Raw genomic sequence first — 21,533 nt, forward strand, 5'->3', positions numbered from 1 at the left:
TATTCAAGGCAGTTGGTAGCAAGAAAAACAAAGTTACCAGTACTTTAAAGTTTATCTGATACATCTCATCAGGGACACTGGGCATCACAAGAAAACAAACAACACACTTTTACGAAGTTTTTTCAGCCCCTCTAAAGAAAGAGGATCCCCCTCACATACCCAAACTGCTTGGAACAACTTTTCCAAAACCCTTAACAAATCCACTAAAAGGAATGATTCATTGGCTTGATTCATGTAACTAGGCATCTTACAACACAGGACCATGGCTGATAAAATGATACTGAATAATTACACAGATAACATTATACTTAATTGTATTTAAAAAAAACCCCAAACCTCTGAACTGTATTCTTCTTAAAAGTTTTATGTATTCAGTTCTTTTAAACCACATTAGAAACAGGTTTAAATGATCCATACGCAATGAAACAGCAGACAAAATACAGAAAAGTTGCAGATCAATAGTTGCAGCTATTTCCTGCTAGTTTTCTTTTTTGTTGGCAAACATAATCCTTATTGATGCATATTTAACTTGTATTGATCAATTGTGCCACGAAGAAAGCAAAACTAACTTGGGCCCACTTTTTCAAATTTGTAGTTGTCTATTTAATGGACACATTCCATGGTGTCTTTAAACAGTACATGCTCCTTGGCTTTGCTCATTAGTCTGTATGTAAAACAATACTGAAAACCAATCTAGCACATAAGCAATATTGTTTTAATACAGAGATGACTGAAAAGTATGAGGTTCCTAACTCCAGTCTCTCATATAGTGTTTTAGCATGCTATTGCTATCTATATATAAACGTTTTCAAATGTGTTTTCTCAAACCCTACCAATCACATGTGTTTTCGAACCCTGAAATGACAGCAAGTTCATAATACTTTAACCAGAGCTTACCCAGGTAGAAGTGCACATTTCAAAGGGATAATGAATACTTGTACTGTTCATTACAGAAGTGTCCTCATATTCCTCACCCGTTCATCCATTCATTAGCAGATATATTACTCTGTACTCCTCCTTGGACTTCTAGAGTTCTATCTACCATTACCTCCAATTATTCTTTAATTTTTCTGGCCCATTTTATTCTCCCAGTGTTGAAAATAGATTGACTAAAATCCTTAGTATCTTAAGAGAAAAATCCTACTAAAATTTATTCACTCAAGTCCCCCTTAGTTAGGGGGACTTAGTGACTTGTGTGCAAGTCACTTATGTTATGAAAGGTCCAGAGTCTGACACAATACATCTCTGGAAAAGTAAGAATCACCACTCCAGCCTGGTTCCTCTTTAAAAAAAAAAAAAAAGAAAAAAAAAAAAAGAAAAAAATAACTATAGTGCAGGGAAGTTATCTCCACAAAACACACACATCAGTGATTGCATTTGTGTACTGGCAAAGCCGGAAGGTGGCTTAGGTCATGCATGTAATGCCAGCCTAAAAAAAAAACTAAAAAAAAAAGCTGTAGTCTGTCAACTAAAGATCACAGAATCAATGAGGCTGGAAAGGGCCTCTGAGATAATCGAGTTCAACCTATGACCCAACACCACCGTGTCAACTAGAACACGGCACTAAGTGCCACATCCAGTCATTTCCTGCACATCTCCAGGGACGGTGACTCCACCACCTCCGCGGGCAGCCCATTCCAGCGTCTAATCACCCTTGCTGTGGAGAGATTCCTCCTCACGTCCCACCTACCCCTCCCCTGGCGCAGCTCAGGACCATGTCCTCCCGCCCTGGCGCTGCCTGCCTGGCAGAAGAGGCCGCCCTCCACCTGGCCACAGCCTCCTTTCAGGGGGCTGCAGAGTCCCCCCGTTACGGGGGGACAGGGGACCCGAGGAGCCGGGGCCAGGCCGCACCGCCCGCCCGGCCGCTGCCCCGGGCCCGGGCCCCGGCGCGGCCCCACCCCGTGCGCGCAGCCTATCGGCCTCGGCCACACCGCCGGGCCCCGCCGCCGGGGCCGCTCCCGCCCTCCCGGCCTCCCTCCTTCCCGGCCGCCGGCACCTGCTGGGCGGGGGAGGGGAGCGAGAGAGGAACCCCGAGCGGGGCCCGCCGGCCACCCCAGCGCCGCCCTGCCCGAGCCGGCGCGGGGAAGGGAAGGGCAGCGGGGAGCAGGCGGCTTTTACCAGGAGGAGCAGGAGGCAGCCAGGGTCAGGCAGGAGCGGGAAGATGGCGGGTCTCATGGTAGATCGGGCGCCCGGGAGCGGGGAGGGGAGAAGCGCGGCTCCCACTCTCCGCGGCGGCGGCGGCGGCGGCTCCTCCACTTCCCCCCGTCGCCAGGAAACACCCGGGCAAGTTCCACCGCGGGGCCCGCGCTCCGCCGCGCGCTCCCGGGGCACGCCGGGAAGCGTAGTTCCGGGAAGGGGAAAATATCAATAAAATTTGATAGCATGACTGTGCTATCATGTTTAAATTTTAGCAGCCTCATGTTTTGCTGAGTGGAAATATGATGTAATTCTTGCTATCTGCGTAATGCGAAGTAGTCATATTGTAGTTTGGTATGAAATTTCACACACCTTGAAGAGGCCTTGGTGTCCATGTGAGTGCCCCTTCATTTTAAGTGACTTGAGAAGGCTAATATTTTTCTACATCTTAGCTTAAAGAAGAAAAGTGAATTATTTACTTGATTCCAGTAATATGATGCATATTACAGATATTGCCAATTATGTAGCTATTTATAAGCAGACCTTTTACTTCTTTCTTGATTTTTTATTGACTAAATGTCTCATTTTGTTGTTAATGAGGATCTTCATCAAGAAAGTCTTCCCAATACACAACTGGATAAACACATCATGAGATGGGTGAGAAACTGGCTCACAGGTTGGGCACAAAGGGTCACAGTGAATCAGGTAACATCAGACTGGGGACCTGTCACTAGTAGGGCTCTGCAGGGCTCCATCCTTGGCCCTGTGATTTTCAATTTCTTCATTATTGACTTGGATGTGCAACTGGAAGGGATACTAAACAAGTTTGCAAATTATACAAAATTGGGAGGAGCTGTTATCTCTCTGGAGGGCTAAGAGGCTCTGTAGAGAGAGTTCAACAAGGGAAGAGGAGACTGAGGGGAGACATCATTGCAGTCACAACTTCCTTGGGAGGGGAGGATGAAGGGCAGACACTGATCTCTTCTCGGTGGTCACCAGTGGCAGTACCTGAGGGAATGCCGTGGAATTGTGTCAGGGGAGGTTTAGGTTGGATATTAGGAAAGGATTCTTCACTCAGAGGGTGCTTGGGCACTGGAACAGGCTCCCCATGTAAGTAGTCACAGCACCAGCCTGACGGGGCTCAAGAAGTGTTTGGACAGTGCTCTGGGGCATGTGGGGTGACTCTTGAGCATATTCAGTGCGGGGCCAGGAGCTGGACTTCAGTGGTCCCAGTGTGTCCATTTCAGTTCAGGATTCTGTGATTCTATATGCAGGACTATAATAAGCTGATACTTGATAACAAACTTTATTGGTTAAAGTTGGAATTAAAGCATGCTTGGCAACACTCTGAAGAACAGTCTGTTTGATTTGCACAGAAAGACTTTATAGACTTTCGCAAAGCTTATGGACTAAAATTTGTATTTAAGGCAATGAAACTACAATATATAGGTATATATTTCTTAATGCAGGCTTTTTTTCTGGTGAATTTTGGCTAGAGGTAGATTTAATACACAGATAAAACCTGTGTTTTTTCTTTTCTGTTTTTAACAGAAGTTTATTCTCTTTAGCATTATTTGAATAATGTTAATGACTCATTATGAAAATAATTCTACACTATTAATGTGGTTTGGGTTTTTTTTCTAGAACTGATTTTCTACAAAAAATGTTGGTGGCACAGATCTGACCCACAGTAATACCTTGAAAGAGTATGAATATTTCAGCAAACTGCCTCTTCAGTGGTTCCTCGTTAGCGTCTGAAGTGCATGCTGCTGCTGTTAATGGAGATAAGAGTACCCTCCAAAAGCTAATAGCAGGTAAATGTTTTCACTGTAGATGCATTTGGATTACTTCAGAACTGAAGCTTTTTGGTTTCGACTTACACCTCTGATCTTTAAGATACTTCTGATGTCTTGATTATATGTGCTTCTAGAATAAATGTTGCCCTGAAAATATTAATGATTTTTCTTACTTTTTATTACCTGTTGCCTTTGATTGGTACGTCTTTGTCACATAAAACAGAAAATTGGTAAGTGATAGAACTCCTTTCAGGGAATTTGAAGTTCTGGAGAAGTGCTTAGTGCCAAAATACTTTAGCTGCAAATGCTTAATTTTTTAACGGCTTTTTGGGAAATTTGATAAATGTGTTTACAGATAATTTATTATTGTTTCTAAAGTCTTGTCACTGTGTAGTATGTGTTAACAAAATGAGCCCAGCCTTATATGTTACTTTGATAGACTGGTAATGTTTCTCAAAGAAATTAAAGGTAATGAGAGAGTCTAGTCCTACTGAATCTGAAGAAAAAAAAAATTCACATCCATTAAAAAGTTCAGGATTTTGCCTTCTGTTGCCCTCCAGGAATAGTATGGCATTCCAGGTCAATAGTTTTTAAAAGCAGTATATGTTCTATGTTCCAGAAACAGTCTTGCATATATTTGGAAGGTTGCCATATGATAGGTGAAGACTTGGATTTTTCAGAGCTTCTGACTAAATGCAATTCCAGGTGATACTGAAGAAGCTCTATTTGCTCAGTGTTTTTTTTGAAAATCTTATTCCTTTAGCAAGGGTTGAAGAACTGTGAAATAGTAAGAAGCACAGTCTGTATTTATGCCACTTATTCTCACTTTTAATGTGTGTGAAGGATTTAATGTTAACAGCATGAAACCAGCAGTCAAGTTTCTTTATGTATCTTCTGCTGACCTGTGTTGAAGGCAAGGTGGAGACCTGTGTGGATGTATTGTCCAAGCTGTACAGAAAGTAGTAAGGGGCTCTTCTTTACAAGGTGTATCTAATTTTCTCAAAACATAACTAGAACTGATTTGACTCCAACAGGAACACATTTGAGGAACCTGACTTTATAGAAGCTGCACTTGTTGAAACAGTTATTTTTTGTTGGGCCTTCTACTTTAGTTTGTTATATTATGGTTGAAACAGATACTGTTTGCATTCAATGCTATCTGTTTGCTCTTTTTAAAAACATTTTATAAACAGCAGATGATATGGAGATGCTTCTAGAAATCTGTGAGATTCAACTACAAAGTAGCTTTAAATACCCGAGTTTCTAAAAAACCCTTCTGCTTGCATTTGGAGGTGAAAAAATGTGGGCTTTCAAATTCTAAAGAAGCAACAAAGAGTTTTTGCTGACTTTAGTGTGTTTTCGTTAATCTCAGCGCCAAAAGATATTTTTGGAAACAGGAAGGAAATATTATTTCTTGTTGCTGGTACACCTTGTCAAATATACCACAGAACAGTCATTAGAACCAGATAAGGAGTTTGCACTTCTTTCAACGATGATCATGCAGCAACAAGATAAAAATGCTGTTTTACATTTGCATGGGAGAGAAAACTGCACAATCCTTGTAGCATTTGCTGTACTAGCAAAATTTGGCTTTTCTGCTTTGCCGTGTTTTGACAGGATATGACACAGACCTTACTTTTTCTAGAACTGGACCAAAAAGAAAAAAAAAAACCAAAACAATCCAAGACTTCATGTATTGCCTAGCAGAAGAAGAATGCATTAGAGTAATATTTTTAGCTGTTTACCAGTCACTCTTTAAAGTATAATTTGATGCCAGAAGCAAGTTGAGCAATTGGTGCTTTTCACTGAGTTTCATGACTGCACACAGCAGCAGCAGCTAATTCAGGACAGCACTCCAGCGTTCTGTGAGCTGGATTGCTGAACAACACTTTTCTAATACAGCCAAGCTCTGCATCTTGAATATGTAGCTAGTGGAGCATGCATCAATGGAAAGTCCTGACTTTCTCTTCCTTTCAAGGAGGACATTTTAGCCCCTAAATTCATTATTACTTTCCTCTTCATGCTTTCCCTGTTCAGCTATTAACATAGGAGGGGCATGGAGGCTGGTCAAACAGTCTGTTGGAGCAGCCCCTCAAACCTCTTTGGTGATTTTTCCTTCTGCCATCTCTAGGTTGGTGGGGTGTGTGTGGCTGTATACAAACATAGATGCTTTATTTGCATATAATTAGAGTATGGATGAATTTTAAAGGAACAGGTGTTTGAAATAATACAGTGTGTTCTGTTTAATGTGTTCCTTTTGACACCCTGTGCCAGAAAGAGGCACTTAAGGAATCAAAGGTAGGTAGAAAATTTATTTAGAGAAAGGGGGCTTTGGAACAAAGTATCTCTGTGTGTTAACTGCTGCTAATGCTTAAATGCAGGAGTTTCTAAAATGCATGTGGGTTAAATACCACAAAGTACATGCCAAGTGTTAACTGTATAACCAGTGTTCTAACAGAAATGTGCTAATTGTTTGCATTGCATGAGTTGTCCTGTACTGTATCCTGTTGTTTTACAATTGTATGTTCTTGGGCTTTGGGGAATTCTCAAAATATTTTTTTCCTATGTTTTACACAACACTGAACATGTCTTTAGTTAACAGTTCTTCAGTGTTAAAATCCATCTGTATTATTTTGATCCTAGGGAAAAAGTGAACAAAAGTTAATTTTGTATTTGGAGGATCATTTTCCATTTTATACTTTGGGAAGAGGCATCTAATTGTTTTAACTGTTTATAAGAACATAATAATGATTACAATAGTCATTAGACTGAAGTGTCTGTTTAGTCCAGCTCCTCATTCTAAAACCCTTATCATGCATTGCTTGCATCCAGATGCTTCTAAATCTCTGATGTGATGTTTCATTGTAAATTCTAACTAAACTATGGGTTACAAATATGCAGTTGTGTGCTATTGTTTGATCCTCCTCTCTACTTTTCTTTTGCCCGTTCTACATTGTGGGAGGTAGAATAAATCTCAGATATTGCAACAGGCAAGGTTCTTGCAAGTGACAAGAAATGAATGGTCTGTCTTTTAATAATTAGGGCAGCAGGAGGGTGTGAATTCTCCCTTTCTCCTTTTCTGGTTTTAAAAATGCCTAGCATTGTTAAGAGTCTGATATGACTGCTTGCATAGAGTGTGAGGAAGTGATGAAGTACAGCTATGAGAGCTGCATTTTGGACTTGGGCCCTGGATTCTGTTGTGATCATGGCCTCTGTTGGCAATAAGCTTATGGAATGCATATTCTGGTGGGCTGAGGACTTTTATTTTAAAAGTGAAGGGATCTAAAAAATTTCTTTATTAGGCAGGTAGATGAAGAGAATTTATTTTTGCCAAAGCACATTTTAGGTACGCTATGTACTTAAATGAGAATGTTTTGAAGGCTACCTGTGCTTTCTTGATTGCAGAAAGTGGTAATTTGCTGCAGCTGTGAAGTTCACAAGGTGTTGTGGCTAGTGACTTTCATCAGCTTAATCTCCGCTTAGCACCTGATGGTGATATAGTAGCTCCTAGCCCTTGTCCTGTCTCCTAGCCTGACTGCAGACACCCTTTTTGGGAACTGCTCACAGGATTTTAACCATTCTAAGGGCCTTACAGAGCTCTGGTAAACAACAGGAGAAAACCTACTGCTAGCTGAAGATAGTTTCTTTACCTTCAAAAGCAGTGCAGGAGCATTAGGCAAATTACTGGCATCAAGTTTTGAAGCTCTTGCTCATTTTTCCCTCAGACTGTATGCAGTCATGGAAACTCCTTGTCATCAGCTACATCACTTTTTGGGAACTGAAAATGAACATAGATATCTGTTCCTCTACTTAGTTATGTTGCATTTGAGCTTTAGGCTGTTTTTGCTTGTCATTAGTCTCTAAATCTTTATTTATATATATATATATATATATATATATATATATATATATCCTCCAACCTTCTGTAACAGAAGGGAAACTGGAATTTGAAAAAAAAAGACACTGCTGATTTAAGAACCAATGTTATCTCAGCATAAGCCCATGTGCTTGTGTCTTATTGGGAGAAATGAATGTTTATGTATTTGTCGTAATATATTTGTTCAAGTCCCATCAGCTTCAAGCAATTTAAGGCACTGTTGAGGTTATGTTAAAACTCAGCAGTGAAATGTGGTTTAGTGATGTCTAAGTGACCATGTTGAACTGATACTGGAAGAGCACCTGAATGTACATAGTTAATTAGAGAATCTGGTTCTCTAATGAGTTGGAACAGTGATTGGAAACAGTGACATGTTAAATGATGCTTGGGATCACAGTGTATGCAGAGGAGTAGGCTAAACAGCAGTGTGAAGGTGAGTATTAAAATGCAGAAAGGTGTTCAGAAATCATCCTGTTCCTGAGAAAGCTAGATGTAGGCCAGTAGAAGACTTCTTGTGGGATTTTTTGGGGTTTGTTGTTTTGGTTTTTAGTAAACTAGTGACATCAAGATTAGTCATAAAACCGGTGGGTTGTCAAGGTGAAGTGACAGTCAGAGAAGACAAGGCCACAGGTGAAGAATAAAAAAAGCTTTTCTATATCTGCATCCCAGAGGAGTTTGAAAATGTTCTTAAACTTCTTTTGCAGAGCAAAAAGACTTTTCTCAATGCAAATCACACTTTCAAGGCAAAAAAAAAAAAAGTGTTATAGAGTGAATCATGTGATTGACATGGTACTCTATAGTTTTAAAGGAACTAAAAAATGTACTGAGTGAGTGAATGATTTCTCTAACTGGCAATATCCTACTTGACAGTGTTTTTTGTAAGTGGCTTGATTGGTAGGGAATGAATTTTAATTCTTGATATTCCCCTTGATTCATATTTAATCTCCTTGATTCTTCTTTTGGGTGAATCAATAGAAATTATAATTAAGAATAAAATTACTGGATATGTAGATAAGTATAATATGCTGGGGGAGAGCAAAGACTCTGTAAAGAAGCAGCATGCCTCTGCTGGAGTGCTTTTGAGGCATCAACAGTCATGCAGACAAAGAAATAATTAAAAAGCAAGCCTACCTTGCCTGTAAAATTCAATGTTCCTTGGGTAATTGTAAACAATGCTTCTCCGTTGGAGATCTGGATAATCTGGATGTGTGGGGTAGTTGATACCCATGAAATTAAAGGTGCTTGCCTTTATGTGGTGACATCATGGAAATACAAAACTTTGTAGTGAAACTGCTTTCTTTGGAGGGTTTTTTGGACTGTGAATAAGAATAGAGTTTTGACTTTTTTTTTTTAATAGGGTCTGAGATTACTGCCTTACTAACCTTATCAATTCAATAAAGTTTGAGAAGTATTTTAGTAGTTTCCGTATTGTAAGGCACCCTGAAGTAAATAATGGTATTGATGTAATATTGATGTTTATGCTTTTAAAATAAACATTACTGTGAGTAGGCTTCAAAGTTTATTTTAGCTACAGTGTTTACAGGTTTCAGGAGGTCTGTTTGGCTTCTGTGCTGTTGATATTTTTTAAACTAATCTGTGCAGCCGAGATCCATGTAACTATTTGAAAATTATTTGTAGTTATGCCACTGCAGAATATTACTGGTGGGAGGTGTATTCATGGAACTAATGTTTTCTGAATGTACTTTTTTTCTGCAAATGTATTTTGAAATAACTGTCACTAAAAGTAGGACAAGATGTAATGCCTTTGAGTTTATCATGTACTCAATTTTTTGTTTAGCCCAGTCATATTATAATGAGATACCTACTGTTCCTATTATAATAAGATGACTTTTTAGTTAAAAAGTACTGCTTTTAGCAAGATACTGATATACTTTACTGGTTTAAGTGGGTGCTTTGTTTTGTTTTTTTTCAGGAAACTCTGAGCTGAAAGATAAAGAGGACCAGTTTGGAAGAACTCCCCTTATGTACTGTGTGCTGGCTGACAGGCTGGACTGTGCAGAGGCATTGCTGAAGGCTGGAGCTGATGTTAACAGAGCTGATCGCAGCCGAAGGACTGCTCTCCATCTTGCTGCACAAAAGGTAATTACTGTATAAGTGTGTGAGTTAAAGTTAGGTCTTTCTCCACAGCTGTGAGGTGGGCTGATGCTGGCTGGACACAGGCACCCACTGAAGCTCCTCTATCACTCCTCAGCTGGACAGGAAAGAGAAAATAGAACAAAAGGCTCATGGGCTGAGATAAGGGCAGGGAGAGATCCCTTACCAGCTCCTGTCATGGGCAAAACTGACTCGATTTGGGGAAATTGGTTTAATTTATTATCAGGCAAATCAGAGTAGCATAATGAGAAATAAACCCAAACCTTAAAAGCACCTTCCCCACACCCTTCTTCCTGGGCTTAACTTAACTCCTGAATTCTCTACCTTAAGCTGCAGCCAGTGGTGCAGGGGGATGCCATCAGTTCATTACTGTCTGTTTCTCCTTCTACAGTCTCAGTCTATTGTACTGTGCAGTTACATTGTCCCACTGAAGAAGTGCTAAAGGAAGTCTTCAACAATAAAATGAAAGGCAATTGAAAGTATAACTTCAGAGCTGCAAGAAATTTTGAGTGTGGTTAGGCCTGGAGGAAGTATCCAGTCTCTCCACAGAAGACTAAGCAGGCTGCTGATGGGGGGGAAAAAAAAGGAGGGAGTGGCTTTGGCTGCTAACCAAAACATTTGAGCTCATAAACTGTGAAAAAGACTCCACAGAGAAGATTCGAAATTCAAACTGAAACAACCTTTTATTTACTATTTAAGTTTTTATAGTATGTTTAAAACCACAACTACTCAAAAATTAGCAGTTTTTTGTCTGTGCTACTGTCTTTTGGTACCAGTTAGAGCACCAGCCATGATTTTCATAGCAAACCATTTCCATATATATCTTGTCACCTGTTTGTAATTGTTCACATTTTTCAGATGTTTTAATACAATCTGCATTTTTATATAATTTTATTTTAATTAGGTTTACGTAAAGGCAGCTATAGTATAGTCATGGTATTCAGTAAGGAGCAGTTAAATAGAAAACCATTTTGGGCAGAGTATAACAAGGTGATATTCTCCAGGTACATTTGCATAGGAGTCCATAGGGACTGTGTGGTCTGTGCTACTGCATCCCTTGCAGGGAAATAAAGTGTTGTAGGTTTTAGTTGACTTGAAATAGGCTAATTCATCTGCTTGCTTACATACCATTACACTCTGATGAAAATAATTCAGTCATCATCATAACCTTGTTTCCAGGATTAATTTTGTATTTCTAAGGGACCAGCCAGGTTACTTGAATGTTGTTGTTTCAAAGATAGGTGTTTCATAAAACCAGCAATGTCAGAGATTAAAAAAATTGCTGTAACATACTTTACTTGCCTGGTATTCATACAGACATTCAGATTTTATGGTGTGATAGATACGTGAACATTTTAAACATATTAAAATCTTAATTTTAAAAAATGTGTTTTCCCCAGATTTTAAAAATACATTTCAGCATATTAAAACAATATAAATTCTTGTCTAAATCTTTGTCTGAATGTTCATATTGTGGATATTTGTATTGCAGCAATTCAAGGCAAGAGAGATTTTGCCTTGGTGCAATATCCTCTAACTGCATGTGCACTCCATTTCCTTACGCCTTGCTTCAATCCTGAAAGTGCAGATTGTAACATGGGGTACTTGGACCATCTTAGATGGATTTTCAGTTGACAGGGCAGATTAAAAGGAAGGTAAAACAGCATGAGATAAAGATTGTAGCAGTAGATTTTATGTAGTCCCACACTTACTGTGTAAGGTACTAGATAGATGTGATGCACTCCATAGCAAAAAGGGTCAGGAAACAGCCCTTGCAACTGCTTTTTATTTGCCTCATTTAGCTGTCCTCTAAAATTCCCTTCTGTGTCTTCTGAGCAGTTACTTGCTATTGATGTCAGCTTATGAAATTAACATTTCATGTGTGTGAAATTTTGTCTGTGGTCTTTCCATATTAACTTTTTTAGATCTTCATTTCTGTTGTGAGTGTCTTCTGAAAAATACGTAAAATTAAAATTCAAAACAACTTAATGTTTCATGCAGTTTTGGCTATTTAAATAATGCTTTGCATTCTGCTCATCTCTTGCTGATACTTTTGGTTTATATTCCAATTTTTTTTCTCCAAAAGTAAAATTTCTCAGTACAGCTGACTTTCAGATAGAAAAAGAAACATGCTGTGAGATCACCCATTTCCAAAGTTGTTTTGTCCTTGTTGGTTAATCATGAATATACATATTTACCAGGGCCACTGTATGGTTTTTGTTGTGCTCAAGCTTGTGAGCAAGTAGCTGTCCTGTGCTTTAGCAAAACTAGATTCACATGACTTTATAAATCACCATTAATTGGTAGTCACAGGTACAAGCTATTTAGAAGGGCAGCACTTGGAGATTCAGATTCCTAAATTGTACTTGTGTTGCATCCTAGTTTTCCTTTTCTTTGGAGAGAGAAGCTAAGTTACAGACCTTTACATGCAACCAGTGAAGAGGTAGGAAAGAAAAGACACCTTTCTACACTGATGCTAACTAAAGCAGATGCAGGTAAAATTAAGTAAGGTTTCCTGAGTCAGAACCTTCCTCTCTAAGTACCAGGATTACTTTTGCTGTTATTTGCTGTCTCTTTGAAGGGCTTTTCTATTTTTTTTGCTCATCAGATCACAGCAGACAGACATTCTGAGGGCTAGGGTTTGTTGCCAGGATATTTGAGACGCCTTAGGTCATCATTCTACAGGCTGCCTTTACGTGTCTCTTTGCACTTGTTCCTCTGAAACAGTCTTGCAGCTGATTTCACAAAAAATGGTCTCTGCTGCCTTTCTTTGGGAACCTCAGAACTGTCTCAGAGGAAAAGAGTTTGTAATAAAATGCTCTTCTGATGCCAAATGGAAGCAATGATTTAGCTGTCGTGGACTGAAAAGAGCTGAATGTCTTCATTTGTGTGTTTGGATTCAAGATGGTGTCTCTCCCATTAGTGATCCTGGTTTTCATAAAAACAATTGTTTTTGTTCTCTGCAGGATGAGGTGAAACTGTCCCCATTTTTCTGTCTGGAGATTTCACTGTAAAAGAACTGCTAGTTCATGTCTTCCAGTCTTAGTAAAATTGCTTGTGGGTTTTTAAATCCCTATAATTGAACAAATATTCAGAAATGTGGCATTGACCTGAATTCAGTCATAAATCATCAGAATTAAGTTAAATGGATCAGGACATCAGTTGCTTTTCTTCTCTAGGATGTATTTCTGGTTGGATAGGACTTAAATGAACAACTGTAACACATCATGCCATTAAAACTAGCAAAATTAGCTTTCGGCTCAACTGTGCGCAAACCTGTTTGTACTGGGTGAATGTGTGTATGCGTACACATATGTACGTATCAGCTCTACGTTACATGTAATCCTTAACATCCACCTCTCTGCAAGTTTTATGCTTCCAGCTACTATCTGCAGAATAGGAGATAGCCTGTGCTTCCATCATGTTTGTCATTACTGTTACGTAAGGAGTTCATTCTGTGAAAGCATTTCTTCCAGTCCTTCAAAATGCCAGCAATCACATCTAGTGTTCAAAATGCAGATTCTCGTTTGTTGCTAGTACAGAGTTCTTCTGAAATTATAGGTGAAGATTTTGACACTATCCATATGGTCTTATAAAACATTATCTGATGTGATAGTTTCACATTAGTTCCTTAATCCTTTTTCTGTTCCTAATGGCGCCTCTAAATCCTTCTGGAGTAGTTATTTTGTTACTTGCACTTGTGTAGTTGATCTCCTCCCAATATTCTGATGCCCTCCAAGTGCCTTTGATTTGTTTCACAAATGTCCTAGAAGACATCTTTCAGAGCCATGGTTTATCAAAATAGCTCTATTTTGATTTGGGTGTCAATAAGTAGTACGAAAATTTTTGCACTTGCTATAACAGCAGTTCACAGTCTCTACCAAAACTATTTCTGATAGCATACCTAGGCAGACTAGCCAGTGCCTTTACACGTTCTTTCTGTTCCAAGAGTTTCAACACAGGTGAGAAGTGATCTAATGATTTTGGTGCCTCTGTCTAGTGCTGTTTTAATAACCAGGCCGTATTTACCAGTTAATGAGGAAACTCATGTCTCAGGACTCAGAGTTGCTGTGTCATCCTGGTCTTGCCATGCTTCATTCACATGGTTTTTGTCACTGGACCATGTCCAGTGACAAATCAATAGTTAGGTGAAAAGCTGTCAGGTTCTCATCTCAACATCTGTTCTCGTCTCAACAAAAGATTCTTATAATCTCTCTGTCTCAGACTTCATTCGTGACATTCTGGACTATTTGCAAGAGGGTAAGGCTTTGGATATTCACTTACTACCTTGTCACCTTTCTAAGACTAAGCATTCTGACACCTTTCTTTGCAGAAAGTTCCTGAAATTCATAATGTAAGGACAGAAATTTTGGCTGTACTATTAGAAACACTAATGCTTTTTGAAAAACAGCTCTGGTTATATATTGATATGATAACCTTTGATGAGTGGGTACTTCATGCTAATAATTATTTTCTTAATGGTTAATCCTCTGTTTAGTGATGGACATCCTTTGTATTACAGCTTTTAAGTTTTATACATTTGTTGGTCTGAAAAAGATTTTTAACTTGAATAAAGAGAGTTTAACTCTCTGTGTGCTTAAATGGAATAAGTATATCTTCTCTCAATGGAAAGTTCTATAGTACAATGCAATGTGAGATGATGGGCTGAGAATAATATCATGAAACTAAAAATTTACATTGCAGACATCTACATATGAGCTAGTCATGTAGATTACTTAAAAGTAATGCACTTGAGGGTACAGTCATTCACTCTAAAGTGACATGAGTACTCTAGGGCACACTGACTAGCTGATTCTTTTATTTAGGTATCTGTCTGATGTGGGTTTTTGTATTGTCAATATTGTAATTGTGACAAATTAATCTCACCCAAGGCATAAATTTTTAGGAACTTGTTTTCTAATTGTCCTTGACATGATCTTTCATAGGATCTGTCTTTCTTTTATCAGCCTTATGATGGAGATGATTTAGTCTTTGTAGGCAGAAGACCATGTAAATTAAGTTATTTGGTGTTTTTCCTTTTGGATTTTGTGTTCCACTCCTTTGGTCTCTCTTTTCAATTGGACAGGTCTCACAAGCAATTTTGAAAGAGAGCACACCCCTTTAAAAAATAAGAAAAAGGGGCAGGTCAAGTCATTAACTTCTTAAAATTTAAATTAAAAGCAGTCAAACAAAAAAACCCATAAAAATACAAACCCACCAGAAAATGATACAAATTATTGCAGGAGTGCACCTGCAAAGATTGCCATGGGAGTTTCAGAGGGTAGTTGTAACTTCCTGAGCACGGATGTAATTTACTGGGAACTGAAACTGTGACTGATTGCAATGGAAGTAGAATCATTAGCATAATTTGTCAGTGATTTTGCACTGAGGAACTGTAGTACTATATGGGTACAGATTATTTAGCTTGTAGAACTTAGATTATTGTGAAATAAACATGCTATGCAGATTTGAGTACTGGGATTACAGTTTAACATCAGGCATTCATTTCCAGTTGCAGGCATTTTGCGTTTGTAGCAATTTGCTTCTGGTGTTAAATTGCAACTTTTTGAAACACCCACATGTGATACTTGTGGATAGAAATGTTTCTGCATGCCCAAAATACCTGTATATGTTTTGTCATTTAACTTTTGGTAAGTAATTCCAGTTTAATTTAAGGCGGGGGCAGGGAAAGGAGACCTTCCTCTTTCAAAATTTCTCACAGGGGATGTCACTTACTAGAAATCTGTTTCTTTTGAGGAGTAATCTATCTGAATCTTTCCAAATAGTTTAGGAACAGCCTTTTCTATTCATAGGGATGGAAGAAAAAATTCAGTATCTTTTGTTGGTTTCTAATAATATGCACTTCAAATAATCTATCAGGATGCTTAAATGCCAGGAAGATATTAATTTTGGCTTCAGGAAGATTAATACAACCTCAGAGAGAAAATGTGACTTCAGTAGCGTTAAATGTTGTGTAGCTTACATTATTTATTTGCTGACATGGTTGTTGATAAATAACAGTACATCCAGGATGCAGTTAGGAATTCTCTGTAAAGTAGGAGGATATATTTGAATGGTCTTTGATTTTTCTTAAACTAGAAAAAATAGTTGTTCCTCTATACTCAGCAGTAACAGTAAAAGTAAGGTAAAAAAAAGATAGCCTATGGTAAGCATTAGACATGGTAGAAAACTGGAAACACAAGGTAGTCTTTAGTTCACTTATTTTATTAAAGTTTATTCCCAAGTCTTATCTAGTGAGTACAGTCAGGTTAGTCCAAGAGCTGCAAAAAGAGAATTTTTTTTTCCTTTTCTTGAGCAAATAAAAGGTGTTTGTATTAAAAACCCTTGAATTAACTTGCCTGGGAGCCAGTTTATACTTGTTTCTCACATTACCTTTTCCTAGATGTATTTCCTGGAGCTGTAGTCTCTCAGATCTTTCATAAGGCTTTATTTGATCTGCATAAAAGAGCACATGAGCTTCTAACTTTCTTTCCCAATCTGTGTAATGAAAATAAATGATCGTGTCAGAGACAATGGTGGCCAGTTCATGTCCTTGTTTTCCTCAGGCCAATAACCTTTTATGATTTTCCCCCTTAACTGAGAGCTCATAATGAGTAATATTAATTCTATGCTTGTAGGTTCCTGAAATATAAATGAGCTTTACATTAATTCTGTGGTATTTTCCTGTGAACATACAATTTGATTAAATGTGAGAAATCTGAACACACCAGGATGTGAAACAGGACTGTTTGCCTACCTACCAGAAGACGTGATTTTTTTTTAGCATGTGGGACTGTAGTTTCCTTTGTGATTAATTAAGCCACAGACAATAACCAAGATACAAATGTTTTCTTTAGTTTCCTGAACAATGAGTTCTCTCTAGTGAATGTAGCCTGAAGTTGCTCAAGGGTGGAAGGCAGAGTAGTTCCTTGTGTGTGGTTTGTGTGTGTGTTTTACTACAGATAAGCTGTCCTAGCTACCAAGGGGTTGGTACCATCCACAGCCTTCCCCTGAGCCCTTCTCGCAGCCATAGAACTGCTCACTGGGCAGTGAATTGACAGAAAATGAACTCTACAAAAGAACAATTCATTTTCTGCCTATTTAACACAAGGCCCCATATCCCAAAATTAATTTTGCTATTGGTTGATACTGCTATTGATCTGTGCTGCAAGCACTATTGAAATAGTTAAAAAAATCTACAAGAAAAATTTAAGAAGATAAAACTCACATTGTTACAGAGATCTGATTCCCAGTACACTCCCCAAGAAAGTTGTGCTGTCACTGCTGAGAATTAACAAAAGAACAGAGACTTTGCAAGGCTGGAGTTTCCTAAATGAACACTGATGTAACAAAAAATATTCTCAAAACCATAGGTAAGAATTTTAGCATCCTATTTGAGTTCAGGAAGGATGGGAAACCTTTTGAAATTGGTGTTTTTCTGTGAGTGATAAATTGCTGCTGTGACTCTCTTTCAGGATCTTGTATGCATTTCCTAATTCTGCTTTTGACTGTTCTTTAGATTTCATTAATACTTCCATTTGCCTCTGCTGTGTCTTGATTCAGATTTAAATTTGGGCAGTACTTTGCAAGACTGATATGGTATTCTCATATATTCAGGCAATGCATTTTCAGCTTGAACACTTTGTCTTGTCTTGTAACAAGGCAAGAACATGCACATTATTGTTTCCTCCATTCCATTATTAAGTGTTAAGCTGCTATAATCATATGGTATCCAACAATTGTCTGTCTCTACTGTCAAAATGTGGGTTAAAATCCAGCCAATTCTTTTCTCTGCAGAAGATAAAATTGTGAAAATACTGTTCTACGCACAGCAGATAGTAAGACATCTGAATCTGATTTCTCACTGGTTTTGTGTTAGCATGAAACCATATTTTACAACAAGGTTATGCAAAAATTTACGTGCCAAAGTATTCTTTTGACTTGCAGTTCAAGATCAGAATTTCAGACTAACTGTAAGATCAAACTTGGTTTATATACAAACTTCACTGATAAATATGGTATGAATGTCTATAGTCAGTGGAACTTGTAGAGTTGATTTTTAAATTATTGGTTACTAAACTAACTTACTCTGGTAAAACATGTTTGAAAGTATTGCTTGCAATTTGTGGCTACCTCCCTGACTATAGCTACTTTCCAGCAGGCATTTTACTCATCAAAGGAGTTATAGCATGGCTAACCAAAAAACAGCACCTGTTACTGTCTGTATTTAGGATTGGCTGGTGAAAGAAAACAAATAAAGCTGTCTGAGATGCTAAAATGAATTATTCTATAAATATAAGAGATTTGCTCTCCTGCTGTAGTCAGAATGGTTCTATCTACTTCCAGTTGGAATAGCAAAATAGTACTTCCCCCCATTTAGAATAGTAGAACTAAAAGCTGAAGGAGGATGGAGAATGTTTAAGGAGAGGGTTTGCAGTAGAAGCATGTGTGGAGTATTTACCCTAATAATCTACCCAGTAGTAGAGAATATTTGCATGGAAAGGGATGCACTGAGTGTAGTGTGTTCCCTTTGACATGTATTTGAAGTGTTGGTCTCCAGTTGCCTGGGGCAGTTGTGGACTGGCAGCCATCATTGTAGTATCCATAGTTTGAAGAATTTTATTTTAATTGTGAGGTTGTAAACATAATCTAAACACAGAAGAAAGAATAAATACATCTACGGTTTTTGGGAAGGTGTGTGGATTCATTCTTGCTCTGTGTAAGAGATGTTCAGTAAGATTCTCAAGGAGGCACATCTGGAACACAGCTTGAAAAACACAATGGTGTACCATTTCTGATTCTGACTTGAAATAGTGGAAAAGATTCTCACTTATCAAGAACTGTGATCATAAACCAAATATAAATGAGGCTTGCAGCAGAAAATCACAAGTGATAACAGGTAGACAGCTCACTGGGCTAGTCAGTCTAAATCTTGAAGACATTGACAGATTTTGCTAAGATTAGGTGTTAAGAACAATAATTTTTCTTCACTATTTAGCACCACCTAGTCCTCTAGCAGAGCATTGTTGTGGATTTTTTTTTTTAAATAAAGGCAAATTGGGAGAATATGTGTTCCATTTCCCTTCATCAAGGTATGTGTTAAAAAGAATGAGAGTCTGCTAAAAAAGAGCAAACCATAGCTGTGACTATAGCCTGGGATAAGTAGGAGGTTTGTAACATAAACAATAAAGGAGTTTTTGATCATGGAAAACCTGAACAGCTTCTGAGAACACTGTGAGCTCACTGTCACCAGCATGGGCATAAGTGCCTGTACATGAGTGACAGTTTGGAAAGTTTGCTCAGTCTTTGCTGGGGTGGAGGGTTGGGCCAGGCCAGTGGCACCTCTGTAGGTCTCCTACACACAGGTGCTTCTGTGGGGCTCAGCATTAGGAATTCTGAGCTGGTTTCCTTTTGGAAAGGGCAGAAGGCTATTCCAAATGTGTAAAATGTAAGTAAAAAGGTATCTACTGAACATTACTCTATGGTATTTGAAAATGACAATATTTGTCTCCTCTCTATAGTGATTTGTTATATTTGGAGTACATTTTGGAGTGAAATAGTAATAATTAAAATTTATTCGTAGAAATGTTTCATACTGTTTCAAATTTTATTTATAGGTTTGTTTGAGCTTTGTGAGAGCCAACTTACCCAAATGTCCTGTAGGTTCAAGTTTTCTTCAGGCAATAGTCATAAAGGATCCATTTGCCATTATTTAAATATTTATACTTTGTATTGTACTGCCCACAAGTAAAGTGTTAAATCATCTGTGTCTGGTTGAAACGATTAATAAATACATGTTCATCCCCAGAAATAGTCTGTAAGCCTAAAAAGTTAAAACAATAAAATACTACGTATTTTGATTTTTTTTTACTGAATAGATCTTTTCACAGTGTTTAGATTTCTTAAATTAATATTGTGTTGCACTTGCTTAGTAGTTTCCTTTATCTTTGCAACCTGTATTTTGAGCTAGAACATATTCCTCAGTTAAAGTAGAATAGCAGATATTCATGTTTTATGTCTTTAACTAAAACTTTAAGTTTTCATGTAATTTGATTTAATAATATTTTTCTGTTATTAAGTACTTTCAGAAGCATAGGAATCCCTTGCTGAAAAACATACTCCTTTTAGCATAGTTGAGGAATCAGTTAATTAATTTTGACAGGGCAGTATCAATTGCTTTTTAACTGTTTAAATAACTTGTGTATTTTTACTTGCATTATTCTTTTGGTTGCCTGATCTTAACAATATTCCTGTGGTTGTGGTGTTTTATTTTGGGGTTTTTTAATGTTCTCTTTTATTGTTTGCTGTAGCTAACAGCCTCAGTTTAGGGACTGTGCCTCTGATCTCACTGGTTTTGGATAGTACCACCCTGAGAATAATAAATGGCTTAAATATGCCTCAGAGTGGTGTGACTTGTGAGGTCCTGTGTCACTAGATACTGCATATTGTCCTAGAAAAAACAATTGTAGCAAATTTATAATGATAAATTCAAATTATGTAGTCCTGGTTTCTATCACTCTTCTACAAAGGAAAAAAAAAGTATAGATATTAAATGGAATAAAGACTGTAACATCTCTGTGTCATCTAGCACAATATTGGGATTCCTTTTTCAGTGGTGCAGATCCTTGCCTCAATGTTTCCCAGCTCAAAGCTTGGTTTTCTGGGGTTAATTTTCCCGGAGTGTCTGCCTGGGCTTTGGAAGAGCCCTGTACGAAGGGAGTCAGTACAGCCTAGTGGAGAGCAGAGTCATGAGCATTTGCATCTCTGGAATGTTTTTATTGACAAACGGTAGTCTGCTATTGACATTCGTGTCCCTTGATGATACTTCTATCCTAGCTTATCTTTGCTGGTCAAATGCCTTAATTGTTCTGGCCTTTAATTCAGTCAAAGTTGGTGCAGGAGTGGAAGAGAAAAGAGAAGGAACAGGTCTAACAGAGCATCAAGCTTGAGCTGTGAAGCTGCTGGCAACGATCAACCTGTCATAATGTTATGATTTGTTCATTTTTATACCATTTATTAGCCTTTACTTGTTGTGCCATTTGGCCTCCAGGGCAGATAAAGTGCTGTCTAATTTGGTAGGTTTGCTTCTGTCAGAGTGGCCTCGACAGAGAAGGTGTTAGCTGTAGTGACAAATAATCAATAGCTGTCGTTGTCATGAGGAACGTGAGTAGTTGGGCCTTTCATCTGGAGGATTAGAGGTCTAATTGGATTGAGAATAGGGAGGGTGAGCTGTTGGGTAACCCTGTCAGCTATGTTAAGCTGTCAAATGTCAGCTTTCCTGAAAGGAAGAAGGAATGGTTAGCTTTCAGAAACAAGGAAGAAGACATATGAAAGCTTTTTAAAAAGTAACAGATAGAAAAGTAGAATAGGCTAACACACACTTTAACCCTTTCTTGTTTAATTACATATCTTTCTAGTTAATGAGGATGTGTGGTGTGCGCTCTCTCGCTCTCTCTGAGACAGGCACAATTTGTGTGAAACAGATTTGGCAGCGTTATACCAGATTAGGCTGGTTTTATGTCTTCAGAAAAGCCAGTTAACTACTCAAATAGGGAATATAAATGCAAAAGATTATGACATGGGGGAATAAAATATCTATCAATGGAAGG

The 21,533-nt window shown here is 38.2% G+C and overlaps 2 protein-coding genes across 4 annotated transcripts in view; one reads left to right on the forward strand and one right to left on the reverse strand.

Annotated features, from left to right (window-relative positions):
* ERP44 (endoplasmic reticulum protein 44) overlaps positions 1-2,353 on the reverse strand; it is a 47,803-nt gene extending 45,450 nt beyond the window's left edge. The window contains exon 1 of one of the 2 annotated variants that reach the window (XM_041476505.1): positions 2,119-2,353. In XM_041476505.1, coding sequence (XP_041332439.1) covers positions 2,119-2,175 — 57 coding nt within the window. In that variant the 5' untranslated portion in view covers positions 2,176-2,353. Of the gene's footprint in view, positions 1-1,690; positions 1,844-2,118 lie in introns of those variants that run through there. The other variant, XM_041476506.1, reaches the window with a different exon arrangement.
* Positions 2,354-3,784: 1,431 nt separating this feature from the next.
* INVS (inversin) overlaps positions 3,785-21,533 on the forward strand; it is an 80,943-nt gene continuing 63,194 nt past the window's right edge. The window contains exons 1-2 of one of the 2 annotated variants that reach the window (XM_041476702.1): positions 3,785-3,950; positions 9,743-9,909. In XM_041476702.1, coding sequence (XP_041332636.1) covers positions 3,845-3,950; positions 9,743-9,909 — 273 coding nt within the window. In that variant the 5' untranslated portion in view covers positions 3,785-3,844. Of the gene's footprint in view, positions 3,951-9,742; positions 9,910-21,533 lie in introns of those variants that run through there. The other variant, XM_041476703.1, reaches the window with a different exon arrangement.

Source organism: Pyrgilauda ruficollis, unplaced genomic scaffold, assembly GCF_017590135.1.
Source record: "Pyrgilauda ruficollis isolate IOZ18807 unplaced genomic scaffold, ASM1759013v1 scaffold39, whole genome shotgun sequence".
NCBI classification, from domain to species: Eukaryota; Metazoa; Chordata; class Aves; order Passeriformes; family Passeridae; genus Pyrgilauda; species Pyrgilauda ruficollis.